Consider the following 20,034-nt stretch of genomic DNA (forward strand, 5'->3'; position numbering starts at 1 on the left):
TTCCTCAAACCATGAGTCTTCTGAAAAGATGAGCTCGGTAATTTAAGCCAATTTGTGATGTTCGCGGCCCTATCAAAAATGGGCTTCCGGGTGCCGAAGTGATTTTCCCACTCGTGGCTAGTACGCGCGCGTGAGGTGTTTCAGTCATGATCTTGACCGGACTGTAACCATATTTCTTTTTCTATTTCCGGTGTATTGAGATCATCCGTTTGAGAGTTTGCGTGGAGGTCTCGTGTCTTTAATCGGCTATCCGTGAAAAGGAGGCATAGAATACATTTTTGGAAACTGTTTTATAGGTTAGCAACGGTAAAGAAGTGCAAACAGCCTTTTAAAAACTTGTTCAAATTCATGAGCGAAAGCAAAGTACAGCGCAAAGTACAGCGCAAAGTACAGCGCAAAGTACAGCGCAAAGTACAGCGCAAAGTACAGCGCAAAGTACAAAAATCGACCCGAGATGACCTCCTGAAGATAATTTCCTTTGTTGCTTGTCATAAATAGAGCGCTCACCCTTCGGGAATCGGTTGTTCAGAGTTCCCCGCTCATCGGGATGCTACCCAATATTACGTCATCAATCACGCAAGAATGAGAATACAGGGTACGGACAGACTCATCTAAGAAATTTTCAAACTTTCAGAATGGAAAATAATTTCTTGAAAATTCGGGAGTAACTCTGGTTTTGTAGATAGAAATAAGAGAGATGGTAAGTTTTGAGCTCGGTAAATAAAAGATGGTTTTTTTTTTCGTCTTGTCACGACAACAGAAAAATTTTAGTTTCCCATGAGAAGTCGAACCTCAGTCATTCGGTTTACGCGCTCGATGCACTAACCACTGAGCCACAAAGACTCCACGGTAAATAAGGTCTTTTACGAAGTTTAGATCACACGCTTCCTGTATACTGCTAGGATCTGCACTGTCAAAAGCGTAATGTTTGTAGATAGAAATAAAAGAGATAGTAAGTTTTGAGCTCGGTAAAGAAATAGAGAAAGATGTTTTTCTATTTCTTTACCGAGCTAAAAAAAATATTTCTCTAATTCTGGATTTTGCTTCCATGTTGCAGTTTATTAATCGATGAGGAAAATATTTCAGCCTTGTATTCTGAAAATAAAGTAATAAAGTTTGTACACAATATTGTACAATCCCTGAGAGGAAATCATCCATTTCTGGGTCAGGGAGTCCCCCATTTATCACGTGTCCTGCAAGTGACCTAGTGTGGCGTGATCATGCATATCCATATTAGGTAAGTTAAGGGTTCGCTTATTTATCACCTGAGTAACCGAGCCTGACCTTCCCTTGCAAGCAGCCGGCACGTCACACTTCCCTCCGTAACCCCAAATTCCGCTCAAACCAGCTGTGGATTACACTAATTCACAATGCTCAAAGCATTAGGAGATCCTTATGTTGTCGCTAAATTCCAACAGACGTTTGGTCTAAGGAGGGTGGACGAAAAAGATGACCTCTTCAAGATGCGTGATCAGAACGACTCCTCGTCGTTAGGAAATGGACATGTTTCCGATGGATATTCTACACACAACAACCATCTTCTCACGAACGGTTCAAATCACGCCCATCTGCGAAACGGATTCGTCAAGCCTGAGCCACTAGAGAAGTCCAAATCAGCTGGCGAGGAAAAGAAAATCGGCCAGCAGTACGAGTGCAACAGATTTTTCCACGCGCTTTTCGTGTTTGGTTCAACCCTGGGCTACGAGTCGTTTTATCTCACATTTTTTCCTTTCTTGATTTGGAACATTGACGAATATCTCGCTCGAAGAACTGTTATTTTATGGGCTGTTATTATGTACCTAGGTCAGAGTGCCAAAGATGTCATTCAGTGGCCAAGACCGCCATCTCCTCCAGTGATTTCTGTGGAGAAACGTTTCCAAGTGGAATATGGCATGCCGTCGACCCACGCGATGGTGGGGACTATTATTCCGTTTTGTTTGGTGTATTTTAGTTACGATCGTTACCAGGTAAGCTCATTTTTGTCGTGGTTTGTACCTGTTACGTTTATTAATATGTTTAGGGTTAGCTCCTTGTACACTTGTTGTTGCAATCAGACCATGTAAATATGTCACTTGAGGTGGGAACATGCTAATCAAAGAGATAATTGTCCTAACATCGTTCGTAACGAATCGATGGCTTGCTACACTGTCATGTTAATGACCGTTTTATGTAAACGGGAAATTTTCCACACTCCTTTGTCTTGATACTGTATACAAGTTTTGTTATGCCAAAGGAAGTAAGTTTCGTAAGAAACTGTGGTGTTGCGTCGGTGGGAGAGTATAACAGGGTAATTTAGTATGGTAAAATTTCCGCACAGCCCCATGAATAAAACAAATCTGTTTTCTCAACGGCAATGTATTTTTTGTCGTTGTTTTCTCTATCCAAGAACTGAATGCATAATGTAGTAGGGAGCTGTGCAGAAAGTTTACCATTTAGTGTGATCAAATGAATTGATAACGTAAACTGGCGACCGTAAGGAGTTTCAGTGCATGACTTCTTGGATGTCAGGAAGTGATTCAGCTCAGATCAGACAAAATTCCTGAATATTTTGAAAGGCAAATTTGAGAGATCGGTGGATCGCTTGTGGTGCTGCATTGGTGGGAGAGTATAACAGGGTAATTAGTATTATCAAATGAAATGATAACATAAATTGGCGACTGTAAGGAGTTTCAGTGCATGGCTACTTGGATGTCAAGAAGTGATTCAGCTCAGATCAGACAAAATTCCTGAAAATTCTGAAAGGCAAATTTGAGAGATTGGTGGATCACTTGCATCATTTTCTTGATAGCAAGGTGCTGATAAGGAAATAAAAAATGATCCCTGCAAAAATTAGTGAAATCAAGTACTGTCTCCAGTGTCAAGTGATGTGCTCTAATTTGCCTCATTTTGTGTACAAAATACTTCAAGCTCAAATGCAGCCTTTAACAATACAAATTGCATTTTGCCTTTATTTAAAAATGCTTTACAAATTGCTATCAGAGTATCTTCATCATCTTTGAAAAGAAGCATGAAAAAATTTCGAGTTCCTCCTTGGAATTTGCAGTTTCAGATTACAAGGAAGTTGGACCAGGGTGATAGCATTTATAACCTTGTTTTCCAAGGAATTCTACCGGCAAAGTCTTCTTGGTACCCCATCTTTTAAAAGAAATATTTATCAAGGGGCACAATTACGTAATAACATAAAATTCTACAATCTAATAGATTAAAAACAAAACAACTGACTGTTGTTCTCACATGGATTTTATTTTTGTTGTAGTATCCCTTATACATTGGTGTTATATTTGGAATATGTTGGTGTGTTCTGGTATCAACCAGTCGTCTGTACATGGGAATGCACACACTGCAGGTATATACATTTACTTTCAAAAATTTCATTGTCAGCACAAGAATGTGATTTCTCTAGTCAAGAGGGAAAGTTGTCTCATGCTTCCTGTTATATAGTGTTCCTGTTCCCTATCACTTTAAGAGTTGATGTCAATTGGAACCCTTGTCATTGTTAACTTGTAGAAGAAGTTACTAGGTGCAGCTTTGTTTACATTAGCTGTTTATCTCCCAAAAGTAATTGACATGTAAATTCTCCTCATAATTCCAACAAGCTATACATCTTTATCTTGTAAACAGATCATGAGAACAGAGAAGCTTATCAGAAAGAGGGTGTTGTTTTGGAATAAGACCAAATTCCCCTGTCTAGTTCACTTAGAAGAGTTAATGGCAACAAGAAGGGAGAATTAGTATTGGGATCTTTAGAGCTCAAGTTGAATGGTTAGCCCTTTACACCCTAACTTCAGTATGCACATTCTCCATACTGTTTTTATACATTTCCTAAGGTGCTGAGAAGGAGAATTTGTTTATTAATCAAGAGAATATTTAGTTTGTGATCATTTTCATTTATTCTCGTGACCTTACTGCGTGATGCATGGGTTATACTGTTGGGAGAAATAAGATGCTAATCAGTCTCAAGGGTTAAAGGATTAAGATGTAAAAAGAACTTGTGACTCTCACTTGGTATAATTTATTTAATGATTAACTTCCAAATGTAAGGTCAAAAATAAGAAATTTCAAAATTTGAAGACTTTGGATTTTGGCTTGAGTCAAATGTCAAGTCTTATGAAGTGGCATATTTAATTCCTAATCTTTAAAGGGAGTTTGAATTTTCCAATAAGCAGGAAACATAACAGACAAGACAACCCTTCAAATTATTTTTTAAGTGTGTGGAGGCAGCATGGCTGAGTGGTTAGGGTGCTGGACTTGTAATCTGCTGGTCCCAGGTTTAAGCCCTCCACCCTGTTACCCACTAGATTTTTTCTTGGTTGCCCTGAGTTCAACTCCTTGGCTGCGCTGTGTAAGTAGCCAACTGATCTGCCCCCCTGCTAGTAGGGATTTTCAAGCACTTTATGTTTATTTGAGACATTTGTTTCTCTCTTTGCACGTATGAGCATAAGTAAATGAATATGTACATGTTATAAATATTAAATTTATTGTTATTTTTAATAACTGTTGTGGTTATTTTTAATAACTGTTGTGGTTATTTTGATTTGTTAATTTTGTTTATTGCTATGTTAAAGTTTATTTTTTCCTTTGATCATGAAAAGGAACATGTCTGTCTGATTAACCCTTTAACCTCTGGGTGTGATTAGCATCTATTTTCTCACTAAGGTATCACTGCTGAATCAAACATAAGGCTAGTGAGAATTAAGGAAATGATCACCAACTAAACAAACTCTTGATTGTCTAACAAATTCTCCTTGTTAGCCCTTTAGGAAATGTATGAATAACAATTTGGAGAATTTGCATATTGATATTTGAGTGTTAAAACATGGCAGGGGTAGAAAGAAAGAGCAATGGATTTGATTTGCATTTTGGCATTTTGCAGGATCTTCTTGTTGGCATTGCATTTGCTGTTGTTTTACTTGTCACTGTGATTCCACTTCTGGATGTGTCTATTGACAAGTGGGTGTTCAGTTCTCCAAACACACCAATTTTTCTCATCGTGGTTCCAATGATCATGATCCTCATGTATCCATCACCACCAAAATACACTCAGACGAAAGCAGATACTGCTACCATTATATTTGGAGCCTGTGGAGCACTGCTTGGTACTTGGGGAAGGTTTTACTTTCAAGGGGTGCCCGACCCTTACCAAGGGGCACCATACCCAATCCGAATTCCTGGTTATGAGGAGATGTTTTGGATGATTGGCAAGTTTTTGTTTGGTGTTGGAGTGATTATTCCAACGCGTGCAGTGATGAAGTCAACAGTACATACAGTTGTACCATGGCTTCTTGCAGAGACTGATCCAAAGAAGATGAAATCTGTTTCAGAAATCCCCCATCGTTTCCTCACATATATAACGGTTGGCTTCACTGCAGTGTTCTTTGTTCCTCACATTTTTGCTTATGTTGGAGTGTGACCATCTCACAGTGGCGGTTCTCTCTGATTACTATTGAAGTCGTGGATCAATGTCAGTATCTGAGCAAAAACACCCCTAACCCTCCCTTAACCTGATAACAGACAAGTGATAACAGGTTAGGGTTAATTTTGGACTGGGGAAGGCATAGACACGCAGTTTTTCAGATACTGGCATTGATCTGATCATCATTCAAGGAGTAAAGGTATAATTGATCCTTAACCTTGTAAACAAAATTTTCATTCTGTGCCACTGTGAGATAAAAGATTAGAATCTTGGAATTTCTTTTTATTGAATTTGTAGTTATACTCCCAAAGAATTGCATTAACAAAGAGCCAAAAATGTAAATATATAAACCAATGTAGTTAAGGGCTGGTAAGCAGCATGGCTAAGTATTTGGTTGAAAACATTGATGACATTTGTCATCAGCAATTATAGGCTTCAGATTTTGTGGACTGTTTACCAGCTCTCTATGGTATCAAAAACTGATGGTCTTACCAATTGTTGGTGTGTTCTGTAATCAATGACTGGCACATGGTAAAGCTGGAATCTTTTTTTATCACAATAAATAGCAAAAGAAAGTAGAGAAAATTTCAAAACTTGCCCAGTAGCTCAACTGCCCAGAGATTCCACTGCAAATATTTTTCAAGGTCACCAATAACTTGGTTTATTTCATCTTGATGGTAATCATGTTCTGCTAAATTATTTTTCAATGTCACATCTTTTAACTTCAGAGTAATCCTATAAACTTTATTTAAACCAAGCACCATGTTGAGCAACTAGGTAAACACATTTCCTATGTAGCCATGTATCTATACCTTGATAGATCATTTCAGCAAAGACCAATCACAGAGTGGGTAAAATTCACTTCGCTTAAGTGTATGAACATGTTACTAAGCAACATAAATATATCAGAGCTGTCTCATTATTTAGTAAATCATTATTATGATCATCATGTAGGCATAACATCAGCTGCAGAAAAGGGACTAAAACAGATGGCAACGATGTTAAGTGCAATGTCTTCAATTTTTCTGCAACACAAACTTTCCCATTTCTTGGCCTCAAAAAAGTAACCTTTAAGTAAATGTCATGAGCTCATTGATAAGATTATGGTTAGGTGCAGTTGGCCGTTCAAAATAATTTTGAAGTGTTAAATTTATTTTTAAGGTGAAATTGTGGAATGTTTTCTCGAACAACAAACTTGATAATTTCCCAGATGAATGATTGAAAGACATACTCTCCCACAGTTCTAAACACAATATCATCCATATTAGTTGTAGAAAGGGAATTCAAGGTGCAAGAGAATTGTAGAGGTGTCAAAGTTGAGCTGTAGCTGATTTCTGTGTATAGTTATAACAATTTTTTTAAGTTTTTGGACATATTTTCGTTTTTTCTTCTTCCAAAAACTATTCTTATGCAGGAAGCAAAATACCAGAAAAAATATATTTTGGGTATTACTAATGATTTGGGATTGATGTCAGTGACAGCTGTTATTTTCATTGTCTAGTTTAAAAATGGCCTCACTCAACATTGTTCTCAAAAGTTGTGCCCCAAAATAATTTTTTAACTATTTGCCTTTGTTTTGCATTATAAAAATACTCTTTTGGGTAAGGTAAGATAAGGATTTTCCAATTAATGTTTTGGTTACATTCCATATAAAAATGTGTTTTAAGCTTTGTGAGTTTCATTTTGTATTACATCCTAACATGTACTTAGTATCTATTAACATGTCAGAATTGTTTCTGATCAAAAGCTATGTAAATAATATGAGTTGCTTCTATTTTACTAGACAGTGCTGTGCACTGCTATTAATATCAAATCTTTATTTCTTTCTCTGATAATGTAAATAATAATGAACTTTTGGGAAGATTTTAGAGATAATCAAGCCTAGTTCTTAGCCTTTTTCTCTTTGGTGTTATCACTGCACTCAAGGAGAATAAGGATCTGTCATGATTGAGTAGGTTCTAGGTTTAACCCCTAATTCTGCATGATTCCCATTCTCGTTTTAAGTAGACACTTTTTCTTGCAAAACTAGTTGAGCAAACTTAGTGTTTTGAAGATAACTATCTCAGACAGAAGAGTTTATTTACTCTTATTATTTTGCCAAAGGATGTAATAAATTATAAAGGGTGTTGAGAAACTATGTGTTGGTCAGTTATGGCCAGGGACTTTTTATACAAGCTTTACAAACTGAATCAGAAGTAGGTACAAACTAATAGGGGGTTTTACTAAATAACAATTTAACTCTTTTATTAAATATAGTGGGCGCACTGAATTCTTAGATTTTTCAAGACACACTTTGTGTTTGACAAGAAACTAAAGTCAAGTTGTGTTTTAGTAACATTGAGCAATTGTGTAAGCACAGTCAAAATGTGGTTCATCTCTGTCAATAGATAGAGAAACAAGAGTAAAGTATAATAAAAACTTCACTAACAAAGATTCCCTGGCACATGTTTCTTATGTTTGTAATGGATACATAAGGAATTATTTTTTTATTCTGGGAAGAGGTCAAAAATGCATAAACAGTAGTCATGTGATACCATTCTGTTCCTTTTTTTTTAATTTTTGGGAAGATCATGGTTTTGAATATTAGATAGGTTGGGGTAAATTAAATATAAATTCAGATGCAGAATTGACAGCAAAAACTGAAAGAAAACCTCCCAGCAATCCCAGGTGACATAATACTCACAGATCAGATACCAGTTTATAGCCCTTCCCCCACCTCTCCCAAAATTTTTATAAGCCTTCCCCTAGCAAATCACAGGTTCCCATGAAGAGAGGTACTGTTTGAGTAGTTAATCTTGTTCAAGAAAAACTTTTATTCATAAATTTGTTTAACAACAGTTTAAAACATCATCAAACAACTCTGTGTGCTGCAATGTTTGGACATCACATTGCTACCTATGTTCTTGTAAAGGTGCATTGCTTCTTCCTTTGTGACCAGAATTTTAAGATCAGTGTGGCACTATCTCATGGCAAAGTCAATAATCTGTTCCTACAAACAAAAATATAACAGAGAGAATTATTTAACAAATCATTTATATATTCTGGGATTCCAAAAAATTTGAAGAAAAGGGGATATCAAAGTTAGGCAGTTTTAGACACTTGTCTTTCTTCTCCATTCCCCTTTAGTGCTTCTGACTGATAAAGAGATTACTACAGGGTTCCTTTCCTTCTTTCAGAGGCAAATTTCAAGAACTTTTCCAGGACTTTTCTATGGCTCAGATTGACTTTTTCCAGGACCCCAAATTTCACATTAACCTTTTCATTTCCAAGATTTCAAAATCAGTTCAAACATTTCTTATCATGGAAATTCTGAAAATTTTATTGCTTGAGGTAAGCAGATTTCCAGGATTTTCCAAGACCTGAAGTCTTTTTCCAAGACTGGATAGTCCTGAAAAGTGTCTAGATAAAATTCCAGGACTTTCCAGGTTTTTCAGGACCCACACAAAACCCTTTTAGTAGCAATACTTCTATCAATGCTGGCTTAATTTCTTTTAACAATGGTAAGTTTTGTTAATCAAATTAACTATTAAATTTCATTGACTAAAACTGTTTACTTACCTTGATAGGGAGCATAGCACTGGTTGCTATGAGCCCCACTGATCGTGCAAGAAGTGGGAGAGGGCTTGATGTTGAGTAAAGTCTCTTGAGAGCATCAATAGCTGTGATCATAGGGACTACACTCTGCTGCCGTTTTGTTTCATATGTTAAAAGATGCTCCAAAGATCCTGGAAATGGAAAAAGTGGTCTAAGACGATAGAATCATGACATACAATTCTGAGTAATAAGCCAAGAGATTTTCTACTTTCTTTGATGGTTATCTTGTTTGTGTTTTTTTTATCATGACTGACTGATCTATAAATTAAAGTAGTAAGACTTACAAAAATACTTAAGATAGCATAGCTATTTCTCTTCCTGCTTGGGAAAGTTGTGGGAGTCAAGATGGCCTGACGTTTGGCATACAAGCCAGGTCACTGTGATGGTGTTGTTAACCCTTTCACTTCCAACATCTTATAAGTAATTCTCCTTCCTGTATGTCATACAATTCTTATGATTTAAGTTTGGAGAATTTGCTATTGGATAAACTAATAATTCCCAGTTGTTTCTCTTTGTTCTCGTCACTTGTCTGCTTGATATTGTATCAATGTTGTTAGGACAAATTCTATCTTGCTCACTCATGGGATTTCAAGAGGTTAAGCTCTCACAGTGAGGGCTCCCTTCACCCTAAGTTTAACTTGGTACCAAAAAACTGCCAGGACAAGCCTCAGAAAATGGAGTAACAATCCTGATCACTTCATGTGACATGAGCCAAGTTATGTACCAGGTACTTAGAGTAACGTGTTGACTTATACTAATTATAGATCTTGAGAAAGATTGATTCTTAATTACCAAGATCTTTTCCTTCCTGTGCAGCCTCCGACAGCACATCTCTTAGACAAGCAACGTCTCCAAACCCCATGTTGACACCTTGTCCAGCTAGAGGATGGACTCTATGAGCAGCATCACTATAAGAGAAATATGTTAAATGTTAACTTTGTAGTTAGAACACACAAGTGAAAGTGCTACGCAGTTTTATCCTTCTTGGGGCTCTATGTTATGTACAAATTGTCTCAACACATCTTACAAGTGTCACCATTATAACAAAAAGACTAACTCACCCTATCAAAGCCAGTCTTGGTCTGACATATTCCATGGCATGACCAAAGCCATATGGAAACATTGCTCGACTACCTTCCTCAACACCACTCACACTAGGGGGAGACTGGGTACCAGATCCCACCTCTGAAACAAATTGGCAGCATAAGAGTTTTTGTATACAAAGAATCAGAAGGAGTAACAAAATTAGGAATGAGAGATTCAAGCATTGCAGCCCCAACATATAAATTTGCCCCAGGGTTTTCTATAAATATTTTAAAAACTGCAATGTTGTTGATTCATAAATGTAAATAATTAATAGCAACCATTGACTCAGTTGCAAAAAGAGATGGTGAAAATACAAAGAATATTAAACACTTCTCTTCCTTAGTGAAAATAAAAGCTAGCCAAGCCAAGGAGTAAAATAATTTCTGATCAATAAATCAGTTTACATAGCCAGGAAATTTAAAAAGAGGGAGACAGAAGGAGAAATGGAAAGGAGAATTGAATACTTGGGAGGAAAGACCTTACTTGTCCATGGCTGAACGAAAGAAGCTAACATATATGATATCCTTGTGGCTTGATCCACCAAAGGATTGCGGTCCAAGTCCTCCCACTGACAAAAGTTAAGAAAAAAATTATATAAAAGCTCTAAGCTTACAAAAGAGGAAACATGAAGGTTTTCATATACTACAGCCAAGAGGCTGTAGTATATGAAAAAAATCAGACATCATCTGTAGTATATGTTGGTCTCGATCTGTATCACATGTGTGATAATTATAATAAAGAACATCTCAAGAAAACATAAATATTTTAGAATGTAAAACCTTGGACATTTTGGTTCTTAATTACAACATTCTTTAAATAAAATTTTGACAAATGACCTACAAAATAGATTTATGAATTCTGACGCTTCTTTCCAATATGGAATGATACCATGTTAACCCTTAACACCCTAAAACCAGTATGCATATTCTCTATACTGTTCTCTATACATAATCCCTCAGGTGCTGACAAGGAGAATTCGTTCGACAATCAATATTAAATTCTAGTGAATTTATTCTCGTGACTCTGCATGATGTGTGATTACAGGGTGATATTGTAAGGAGAAATACAGTGCTAGTCACTATAAGGGGTAAAATGCTCAGCAAAAGAAAAAATAAGCTAAGATAATAGACCTATATAGTTCATATTTAAAACTTACAAATGCATTGTTTACAGCATCAACAAATCTATCTTCCTCTAATGAGACCAGCTGTTTAGCATGTTCCAGAGTTGTTGACCACACTAATGAGCTTAAATTGTCTGTGAGCTAAATAGAGACCATAAATTAATTTAAAATAATTGTGAAAAAAATTTGGAAAATCATGTTGATTGATAATAAACTAACTGTATCATCTTTCTTTTCTTTCCTTTTTCCTGGTATATTCTTCAAACAGCAAATAGTTTTCATGTGGGTCTCTACTCTAAATGAATCTAAGGCTCTGTTGAAGATCCATAATGGGATCTTAGGAAAGCCAAAAGATCCCTCTAATTTGGAAACGGAGATAGAGACCATCAAACTTAGGATTAACTTTCATTGATGGTAAATTAATTGTACCCAATAAATAAAAGTCTGTGGTAAATTTACAATGATTTTGTGCATGCACTGGGATCTGAAACATGAAGCACTTAACATCATCCCACATAATTATACTCACTGGTAGAAGAGCTATTGGTCCTGTTGGCAAAAACTTCTGCCATGCAACAAGGTTATCTGTAATCTACAGCAGAGAAACACTTTTTTAAATTAAAAAAAAATCTGACTGTTACTTGAAGTTCTTCTCTTAAAGAAAACCTCACTCAGGTAGCCTTCACTAGCATCAGTCAGTATTTCTAACAAAGAGCAAGAAGGTTTTTTTTTAAAAGTAAAAGCTGCATCATCTTTACAGAAGATTACTGCAAAGTCATAATACTACCTCTCCCAACTGAAGAGTTGCCACAACTCCTGTCTGATCATATTTCCAGGAGAGGCAATCCATTGATGCTTGTTGTCGCACCAGGGACTGTGGACCATCAGCTCCTATCTTACAAAGGAATGAACTGGATCACTTATTTTATAAACAATACATAGTCCAAACCCAAAGCTGTGCTCATTGGGTGTCCAGTCACTAGAGGCCATCAACATTTGGCTTTGTATTGTCTCAGCCTACATGATTCCATGTTTTAAGTTTGGCATGCAGAGAATGTGCAACAAAATTTTAAGTGTTTTAAATTTAGGACTAAAACCACTATTTTAACCTGATTCTAAATGCCAGTTTTAGAATGGACTTGGAAATTAATAGGTTTCTAAAAACAAGGACTTGGATTTGAATTCTAAAATAAGAGTTACTTCATGGAATGACTTAGTATATGTTCTAGGGCACTTGTTGCTGTGGTAAAGTGGGAAAAGAAACCACAAATTTTCTCTATATTTGCCACATACCACTAGTCTTGAGTGAACTGTCCTTCCATCTTCCAGCTCCAAGGAAGCCCATGTATGACTAACATCCTTGTTATCCTTCAAAGTCACATGGTTTTTAACAAAGATATCAAGCTAATATTTTTGTGTAAAGCTCTGACAATAATCATGCATTCGTCCAAGGATTCATTATTTCAAATCAATTAAAATGCTTGTGTGGCAGATTTGAAATTGGAATCGTATCAAAACTCTCCTGAATATAAAATCAATCTATGTTCAAGTCCACCAATACTGTTAAAATGGTTTAATTTAATATTTACTTAAAAAAATTACAACCATAGCATGGAAAAGTTGAAAATGAATTTAAATTCCTAATGATTTTAAACTTCAGCTGACAGTTGACTCGTATTTACTTCTTTGTTCAAGGATTATGGGTAGCAAGTAATCTTTCTGAAGAGATAATAACACTTAACACAAACTTGTTTCATCATTATGCAAAATTTGTATTAAAAAGATAAAATATTAACTTCATATAAATATCCATCCATACCAAATCTTTTGTTAAATCAGGCAAACTTAATTTCTTGAGCTTTGTTCCATGCAGAACCTTCACTCGCGAGTGAAGCATTTTTAGCTGTTTTCTCAGGGCCTCAAGGGTGACAGGATTTTCTACAATGAATCCCATGTCTTTTGAACCATCCAAATCCCTTGAACTTGATTCAAATGTGATGTGTGCATCACTGCAAGCATCCCAAACCTTAACAAAAAAAAAAAACAAAAAACAAAAGAATGTCATAACCATGAATAAATTACCTCCTGAGACAATTACTCTCTGATTCTCTGCATTATCTGTCGAACATTTCCCATGTTCTTAGAATCACGAATTACAAGTTATATCCACAAGCTGATTATTTTCTTTTCTTCTTGTTATATTTCTGTTTGAAAATGCATAGATATTGCAGTAAAAAGAAATTCCTCCTCAGTCACTCCCAAGATTGTAAGGCTCAGTGGTTATGAAGAAAACAGCAGATTCATGAGGTGAGAGACAGAGTAAAGAGGAGTAACCCTTACATAAGATGAAAATATAAAGCAGTAATTATAATTTTAAAGCTTACTTGCATCCTTCTAAAAGGCTTTTGTCTCATTTCACAAATATGATCCCAAGCACCAATACCTTACAACAAAAATAATCATACACAACTTAAACAGATCTTTGTATTTACAAGAAATCTAATCATGCATGAATTCAAAATACTTGATGGTAAACAATGGTATTGGGATTTTAAGTTCAATAGCTGTCTTGTTTCCTGAGGTAAATCTTAAAGAAATTATGAGTAAGTCAGCACCTCAGTAAATGTATAGAGAACAGTATATAGAATACGCATACTGATGTTAACTTTCAGTGTACAAGTGTAAAGGGTTAAATTTATAACCTTGGCTATAAAATTATCATCAAATAGCACTTACTTTCCAGAAGCCTTTTGGAACCAGGTGTAATGTTGCTAACGCGGTTGCTGTATACTGAGGTGATCTTTTGAGGTCTGTCAGGAGCTGCTTCCAATAAGAGAATCTTGTGATCATCCAAAGATTTCTCTAGTCCTTGTGGGAAACAAAAAACACAAATATGATTTACAGAACTACCCAAAGACTGTTTGCATGCAGTGGCTGAATCACTGCATAACATCCCGACATGGAGAAGTCCTCTTTCTCACCTAGAGCACAGGCCAAACTCGAGCCGACCATTCCACCACCAATGATGGTAACATCATAGAAATCATGTGTATCTTTACTAGCAGCTGTACATAAAGAACACACTCTAAGTTTCAAAAACTGTTTACAGTTCAAAGATTTCCTCACAGCTGAAAACATTGTTCCAAGCTGACGGAAGGAAAGATTACATAATATATGGTACCGCTGGCCAGGTAATTTTGATTCATTGTCATGTACGCTCAACCAAGTGACGCGCGTTCTAAATCAAAGATGGCTTCAGCTGACAAAAATGTAGTGGGGTTACTAAATGGATTGGCACGAAGGGAATATTTCGGAGAATCGGAAATCACCGACGACTTCCTGCACCAAGAACTTTTTCCCGACCTAGGAAGAGAGCAATTTGATGCAATGCTGTCGAGATACGAGAATTTAATGCGAAATATCGTATCTGCGGATATGGATTTCAATCAACTCGAAGCCTTTCTGACATCTCAGACGAGACGAAAACAAGGCTCACTGACCCAGGAACAAGCTGCAGCGTTTTTAAAGTTCTGGAAATCGCAAAAGGTAAAAATCCACGACGTCTTAGTCCAGAGATCGTCGTGGAATAACAGATTGAAGGACATCAGCTGGAGGATTGATCTGAAGAGCCAGGGGAGACATCTTCAACAGATCAACACACCTGTAGCTATCGTGGAGATGCAGGTTGAGAAACGATCAACTGAGAATAAGGTAGAGTATTAGTATTTTATTTTTTAAAATTTTTTAATCGTTTCTATCCTTTCATATCTCCCAATTGTAGAACACATAGCCTTCGGCTGGAACACTACATCACCGTCCTGGGGGAGGGGGGGGGGTAGCCAAGACGCACATTCCTTTTCTAAGCAACAATTTGCAACTTTAGAAGTGTTCAGAACGAGTACAAAGGGAACTAGGAATAAATTAAATAATTCGAAGTAGTTTGTCACTTTTTGAAGTCTAAGGGTTACAGTTTTACTTTACATTAACAGCAAGCTCAAAATTAACCATCTTCTTAGTTTCTTATCCTAATTGTACACAACATTTTTGATATCGCTGGTCCTAGCAGTGTGCAGGTTGCATGTCACATGTGAACCTTGTAATGGCCTTGCTTACCATTAGGTCGATCTGTGTGGCTCAAAGATTGAGCATTAGAGTGTGGAATCTGAGGTTCTATTCCTCTGTGAGACTCAAACTTTTCTTGCTTTGTTGCATGATTGCAACAAGATTAAATTAAGTCTTTCCCCTTGCTGCAATAGTATTGATAAACATTTATACATATTTTTCAGGAAACAGATGTTTTCCAGTTTGAAATGGATGAATCTCAGCTCTCAAATATCCTCTCAAGTATTGATGAAATCGAAAAGAAACTCACAAGTTATGCCCAATGAATTTTCACATTCTCTCAATCAGAGAGTAGTGATACTGATACACAAATGACTACCCACAAAACAAAAAGGTCTTCAGTAATGATAAATTGTTGATTCTCAGAATGATTACCAAGTTAGATAGCTTCATTATGTGAATATTACATTGTAGGTAAGAATTGAATAATAATCAAGCTGAAATAGTTTTTCAACTAATTTTCATCAAATGTATAACAAAGTCCATGTCTCAAACAATGAGTTAAGTTTGTAATAATAAGAATAAAAAAAATAAAACTTGAAATTGTTCATCAACTAGAAGTCTTATAGAGAATAATCAATTTTAATTAGCAAAGTTTACAGTGGAAATAACTAAAGATAGAATTAAGTAACACAATCCTTAGATATCAATTGAAAAAAAACAAAACCAAAAAAAAAACAGGTGAGAGCCCTTAATTAAAAGCTGCTGGTCAAATGAACAGTATTCACCACTGCATTCAATTTGATGTTTTGCTCTTCTGAAGGTTGTTGTTAAATAGCAGACTTCAGAGGAATTGGCATCTATAATTGAACATCACATTAAGGCTTAAGAAGCTCCCCCTTATGTGGGTGATGAATATTATTTCAAGTTGTAAACAAAAAAACACACTTAAAACCACTTTTTTAAATAATTCATAATGAAAGACAATACTGATGATAAATAACTGACTGTTACCAATTGAAAGTTCTTTCTCTGAAATCTTACCACATGGTGGCAAATATTTAATAAGAACACAAATTAATGTGACTTCACAGGTTATTACTACAAGATATTCAACTTAAGTTTAAGTTCCTATGACCCACATTTTTTAAGCCATCAGTTGCTTATTGTCATGGTAAAGATTTTGATGTTTACCCAGTGAAATTTCAATTGTTGTATCTCTTTACTTTTAATTACTTAGAGCCATCAGTCTAAGCATTGAGCATACTGAATAACAGCATAGCTCCCTGATGTCATCCAGTCTTTATTGATAGCCTCCAGTTTGTCATCTTGACCTGGTGATAATCCAACTTGGACATCAGCCTTCAGGGTTCTTAACGAACACAGAGGTGCTGGCAAAAATCCCCAGAGGGCATGTGTAAAAGGAGTTGTATGATTCCATTTACGATCACCAACCAACTTGCGATAATTCAGGTCACCCTTGAAAAATACAATCTTTGCCTTTGACAGCTCTCTGTACAATTCAGGGGTACTGCTTTTCATTTCACTAAAATCTTGGGCCAGTGTCCAAAATGGGTGGCTTTGAAGAATGAATGTTCCTTCTCGGAAGCGCTGAATCCAGCAATCTCCAAGTTCAGATAAGCACTTGTTTGAAGAACCCTTCATTTGTTCTGTCATCCACAGGACATCTTTGTTACTAGCATCAGAAACAAACCAGGGAATTTGCTTTGTATGAAGATGAATCTCCTTGGCTAAATTTGCTTGCAGCAAAAACTCTGCAAAGCATAGGTCTGTAAAAAGTTCAAAGCCTGAGTTGTCCAGGACAAAATCAATCCTGGGGTTTTCACTGCTACAAGTTGTGTTCCAGACATCTTGAGAATTGTCGACAATTATATTTTTTTTCATGCGCTGAAGATGATCAGTCTGACCTGCTCCTTCTTCCTCTGTGATTTCACCACTAGAGATCGAAAGGTCACAACGGTTTCCCCACAAACAGAACTGTGAAAAAAAAGATAGAAATTCCTGCACTAACATCAGCATGATTACACTTACAAGTAAGTGACCTGAAAGAAAACTTTTGTCTATGGGGAGTATTGTCCTCCTTTTCCGGCAGTAATCTGTCAAATTTATCACCTAAGTACCTCTTTTTTCCACTAAAATAAAATTGTCTTTGATGCTTGAAGATTAATCTATAGAATGAAATTATTTCACTGGTCTAATTTCAATGTACAGGTACATCTTTAGCCTTCACCTGAAGCAGAGTGTCAAATGCATTCTTCACTTTTCTTTTCTCTTCATCATCAACACCAGAATTATGTAGGGAGTGATCAAGGAACTGAGCCAAGGAAATTGCTGAGTTCTGAAGTCCTTTAAATGATTCTTCTTTCTGTTCTTGAAAGGGATCAAAGTCCTGGTGGTGCTGGCTATCAAATAATAATAATGATGATGATGATAATAATAATAATAATAATAATAATAATAATAATAATAATAATAGTACTACATTTAAAAATTATACAAAAAAAATAGTAAGTGTGCTGCAAGTGAGTTTTTTCGGGCAGGTATTGTGAGTTGTGGTGTCTTTTTTTAAAAGATTAGTTGATAAATGCTAGTGTTATTCCCAGGCTAGTGTTATTATCAGGCCCTTTTGTTATTACGGCTTTTTCATACTTTGGTCCCTAAATTAAATAGTTGTATTAAGGGAATGGTTGTTTTTTTTCACTGACAGTCCAGGGTCAGGGGATTTTGGTTGCACTGCAATATAATTAACCAGATTCCTCATAATGGCAACTAATAGGCAGTCAATTTTCTATGCCCCCCTTAAATTTTGTTGGTGACAAGTGACCCCCTTTCCTTTCTCCCTGGAAACTAAGTGTCCCAGAAACCTCCCCACCCCTCCACAGGAAATAAATTATGACTGTTCAGTAAGGGGTGTTTCTTTAACCTTTAGCAAATTGCTCCTACCTTAAAGCAAAGGCTTCATAGATCTTGCGATACATGTAGCATTCAACAATCAACCATGCTCCAGTAAAGGAGGCAATTTTGTCTTGATCAACCAGTGATTTACTCTCCTTAATGGTGTTGTTCCAAATTTGCACATCTGGCCGATCATCTTCCATCTGCATCAATGGCTTATTGGTTTTCATCTCATATCTTAATTTAGAGAGCTTTGCTATCACTCCTTTGCTATCCTCCACCTTTTCCTATTAAAATAACAAAACATTTCCAATATCTAACTATTCATACTTTATTAAAATATTACTGTGAATGCTTTTTTTTCTTTTCATAAGATATTACTAGTTTTGGTCAGAAGCCCAACAATAGGAGCCTCTATCTCTTATACTAAACCTTAAAGTAAGCCTTCTCCAGAGTCAATCAGTGAATAGAAAGGCTACCAGGGGAAATTTTGAGTTCTAAGACCCGATTAAAGTAGTGCTATGACCACCCTATTGCTTTACATTAAACATCTGCTTACATGAATTGGGTAGTGAAATCAGTTCTTACAATTTGCATTTTACTAAACAGACATATGATATTTTTTTGTGGAATAAAGCTGTTCTAAAAATAAACCTATTCAGCAAAGGGTTGACTCAGTGGAGATAGAGGCACCAGTTGATGGGCTCCTGTTTACCTGTATTACACACCAGTCTGAAAAAGAAATATCTCATAAAGGGAATGAAAAGGAAGTCTCAATCAAGGTAAAAATTATAGAGAAAAGCAAACAGGCTGCTTCATGCCATATCTTGAGGCACAATGCCATTCATCGTTATGTTCTATCTCAACTTTATCATTGAAAACCAAGGAGTGGGTCACCTATATGGGGAATTAAAGTAGTTAGGATCTTTAAGACTCCAAATCTTGAGGTCCATGATCAAGCCTTGGCTAGTTCATCCTGCTTTGTTCTTCTAGATTTGCTGGTGTCAGATTTACATTACCTAGCCTACCTGTTGATTGGACTCTGACAATGCTGATGCTTGTCTGTGAACTAAGTCAATGACTTTGGTCAGAATCACTGGTAGTCTATCTCTTATTGTAAGATAGGCAAATGATCTAAAAAATAAAACAAAATAAAAAAGAAATATTCAATTATCACAAAAATACAAGGAATGAACATGAGTTTGACAGAGTTAAACAAAAGACACACACTCCTTACTAAACTGGTTAATTGATTAATATGACTGGTCCTTAAACTTTTGTAAATAAACTCTTGAGTGGCCTGAGAGAAGTTGTAGTAAAGTGAAGGGTAGTAAAATTAATTTTCTTGAGTTCTACTTGTAGACTTAGCCTAATCTAGGTATTAACAGACGAATCATTGCTGCATTACCCACCCATCCAGAGATTAAGAAAGTAACCCCTTCCCGAGTGATCTGGGATAATTCTATGATTTAATTTCTCTGTTTAGTTTAGGAAGCCGGGATATGTACCAAGTTCAGAAGGAAAAGGTAAATATAAAAATTATGAGACATATTAATATAGGAGGCCCGAGAATATAATCAAGCTCCTGCACGTATGATCACAATTTTTGCAAGTGAGTTATTTTAATAACAAGGGACGATAACTCAGTCCAAAGTACAAACATATAAACAAGATTATTTAAACTACTTCATACCCTTCGTCCTTTCCTGATAAAGGTTCTGGTCTTTCTCTTACTGTAGACATATTTTCAGTCACAATTTTCTTTTTGCAATATCTTCACAAAATTTCTAAAGAACCCGCATTAAAGTGGGTATGTGTCTCCTCACCTAATGATCTAATC

At 36.1% G+C, this 20,034-nt stretch overlaps 4 protein-coding genes across 4 annotated transcripts; 2 read left to right on the plus strand and 2 right to left on the minus strand.

Moving 5' to 3' along the window:
* The first annotated feature begins 1,276 nt into the window (after window positions 1–1,276).
* On the plus strand, window positions 1,277–7,846 carry LOC131781435 (sphingosine-1-phosphate phosphatase 2). Its single transcript, XM_059098091.2, has 3 exons — window positions 1,277–1,967; window positions 3,257–3,346; window positions 4,874–7,846. Exons 1-3 carry the CDS (start codon window positions 1,371–1,373, stop codon window positions 5,408–5,410), a joined length of 1,224 nt encoding a protein of 407 aa, XP_058954074.2. The 5' UTR covers window positions 1,277–1,370; the 3' UTR covers window positions 5,411–7,846.
* Window positions 7,847–8,216: 370 nt separating this feature from the next.
* On the minus strand, window positions 8,217–14,367 carry LOC131781421 (ubiquinone biosynthesis monooxygenase COQ6, mitochondrial). Its single transcript, XM_059098075.2, has 13 exons — window positions 14,198–14,367; window positions 13,953–14,084; window positions 13,601–13,659; window positions 13,036–13,242; window positions 12,510–12,584; window positions 12,004–12,111; window positions 11,746–11,808; window positions 11,250–11,357; window positions 10,577–10,661; window positions 10,069–10,192; window positions 9,800–9,915; window positions 8,972–9,138; window positions 8,217–8,402 (listed from the first exon to the last, which is right to left on the minus strand). Exons 1-13 carry the CDS (start codon window positions 14,352–14,354, stop codon window positions 8,373–8,375), a joined length of 1,431 nt encoding a protein of 476 aa, XP_058954058.2. The 5' UTR covers window positions 14,355–14,367; the 3' UTR covers window positions 8,217–8,372.
* Window positions 14,368–14,459: 92 nt separating this feature from the next.
* On the plus strand, window positions 14,460–15,826 carry LOC131781432 (COMM domain-containing protein 1). The gene is made up of 2 exons (XM_059098089.2): window positions 14,460–14,927; window positions 15,503–15,826. Exons 1-2 carry the CDS (start codon window positions 14,466–14,468, stop codon window positions 15,602–15,604), a joined length of 564 nt encoding a protein of 187 aa, XP_058954072.1. The 5' UTR covers window positions 14,460–14,465; the 3' UTR covers window positions 15,605–15,826.
* Window positions 15,827–15,981: 155 nt separating this feature from the next.
* Window positions 15,982–20,029, minus strand: LOC131781431 (damage-control phosphatase ARMT1-like). The gene is made up of 5 exons (XM_059098088.2): window positions 19,888–20,029; window positions 19,223–19,328; window positions 18,243–18,481; window positions 17,530–17,701; window positions 15,982–17,276 (listed from the first exon to the last, which is right to left on the minus strand). The coding sequence occupies exons 1-5, from the start codon at window positions 19,935–19,937 to the stop codon at window positions 16,524–16,526; spliced, it is 1,320 nt and encodes a 439-aa protein (XP_058954071.2). The 5' UTR covers window positions 19,938–20,029; the 3' UTR covers window positions 15,982–16,523.
* Between the last annotated feature and the right edge of the window lie 5 nt (window positions 20,030–20,034).

The sequence above is a fragment of the Pocillopora verrucosa genome, chromosome 7, assembly GCF_036669915.1.
Source record: "Pocillopora verrucosa isolate sample1 chromosome 7, ASM3666991v2, whole genome shotgun sequence".
Classification (NCBI taxonomy): domain Eukaryota; kingdom Metazoa; phylum Cnidaria; class Anthozoa; order Scleractinia; family Pocilloporidae; genus Pocillopora; species Pocillopora verrucosa.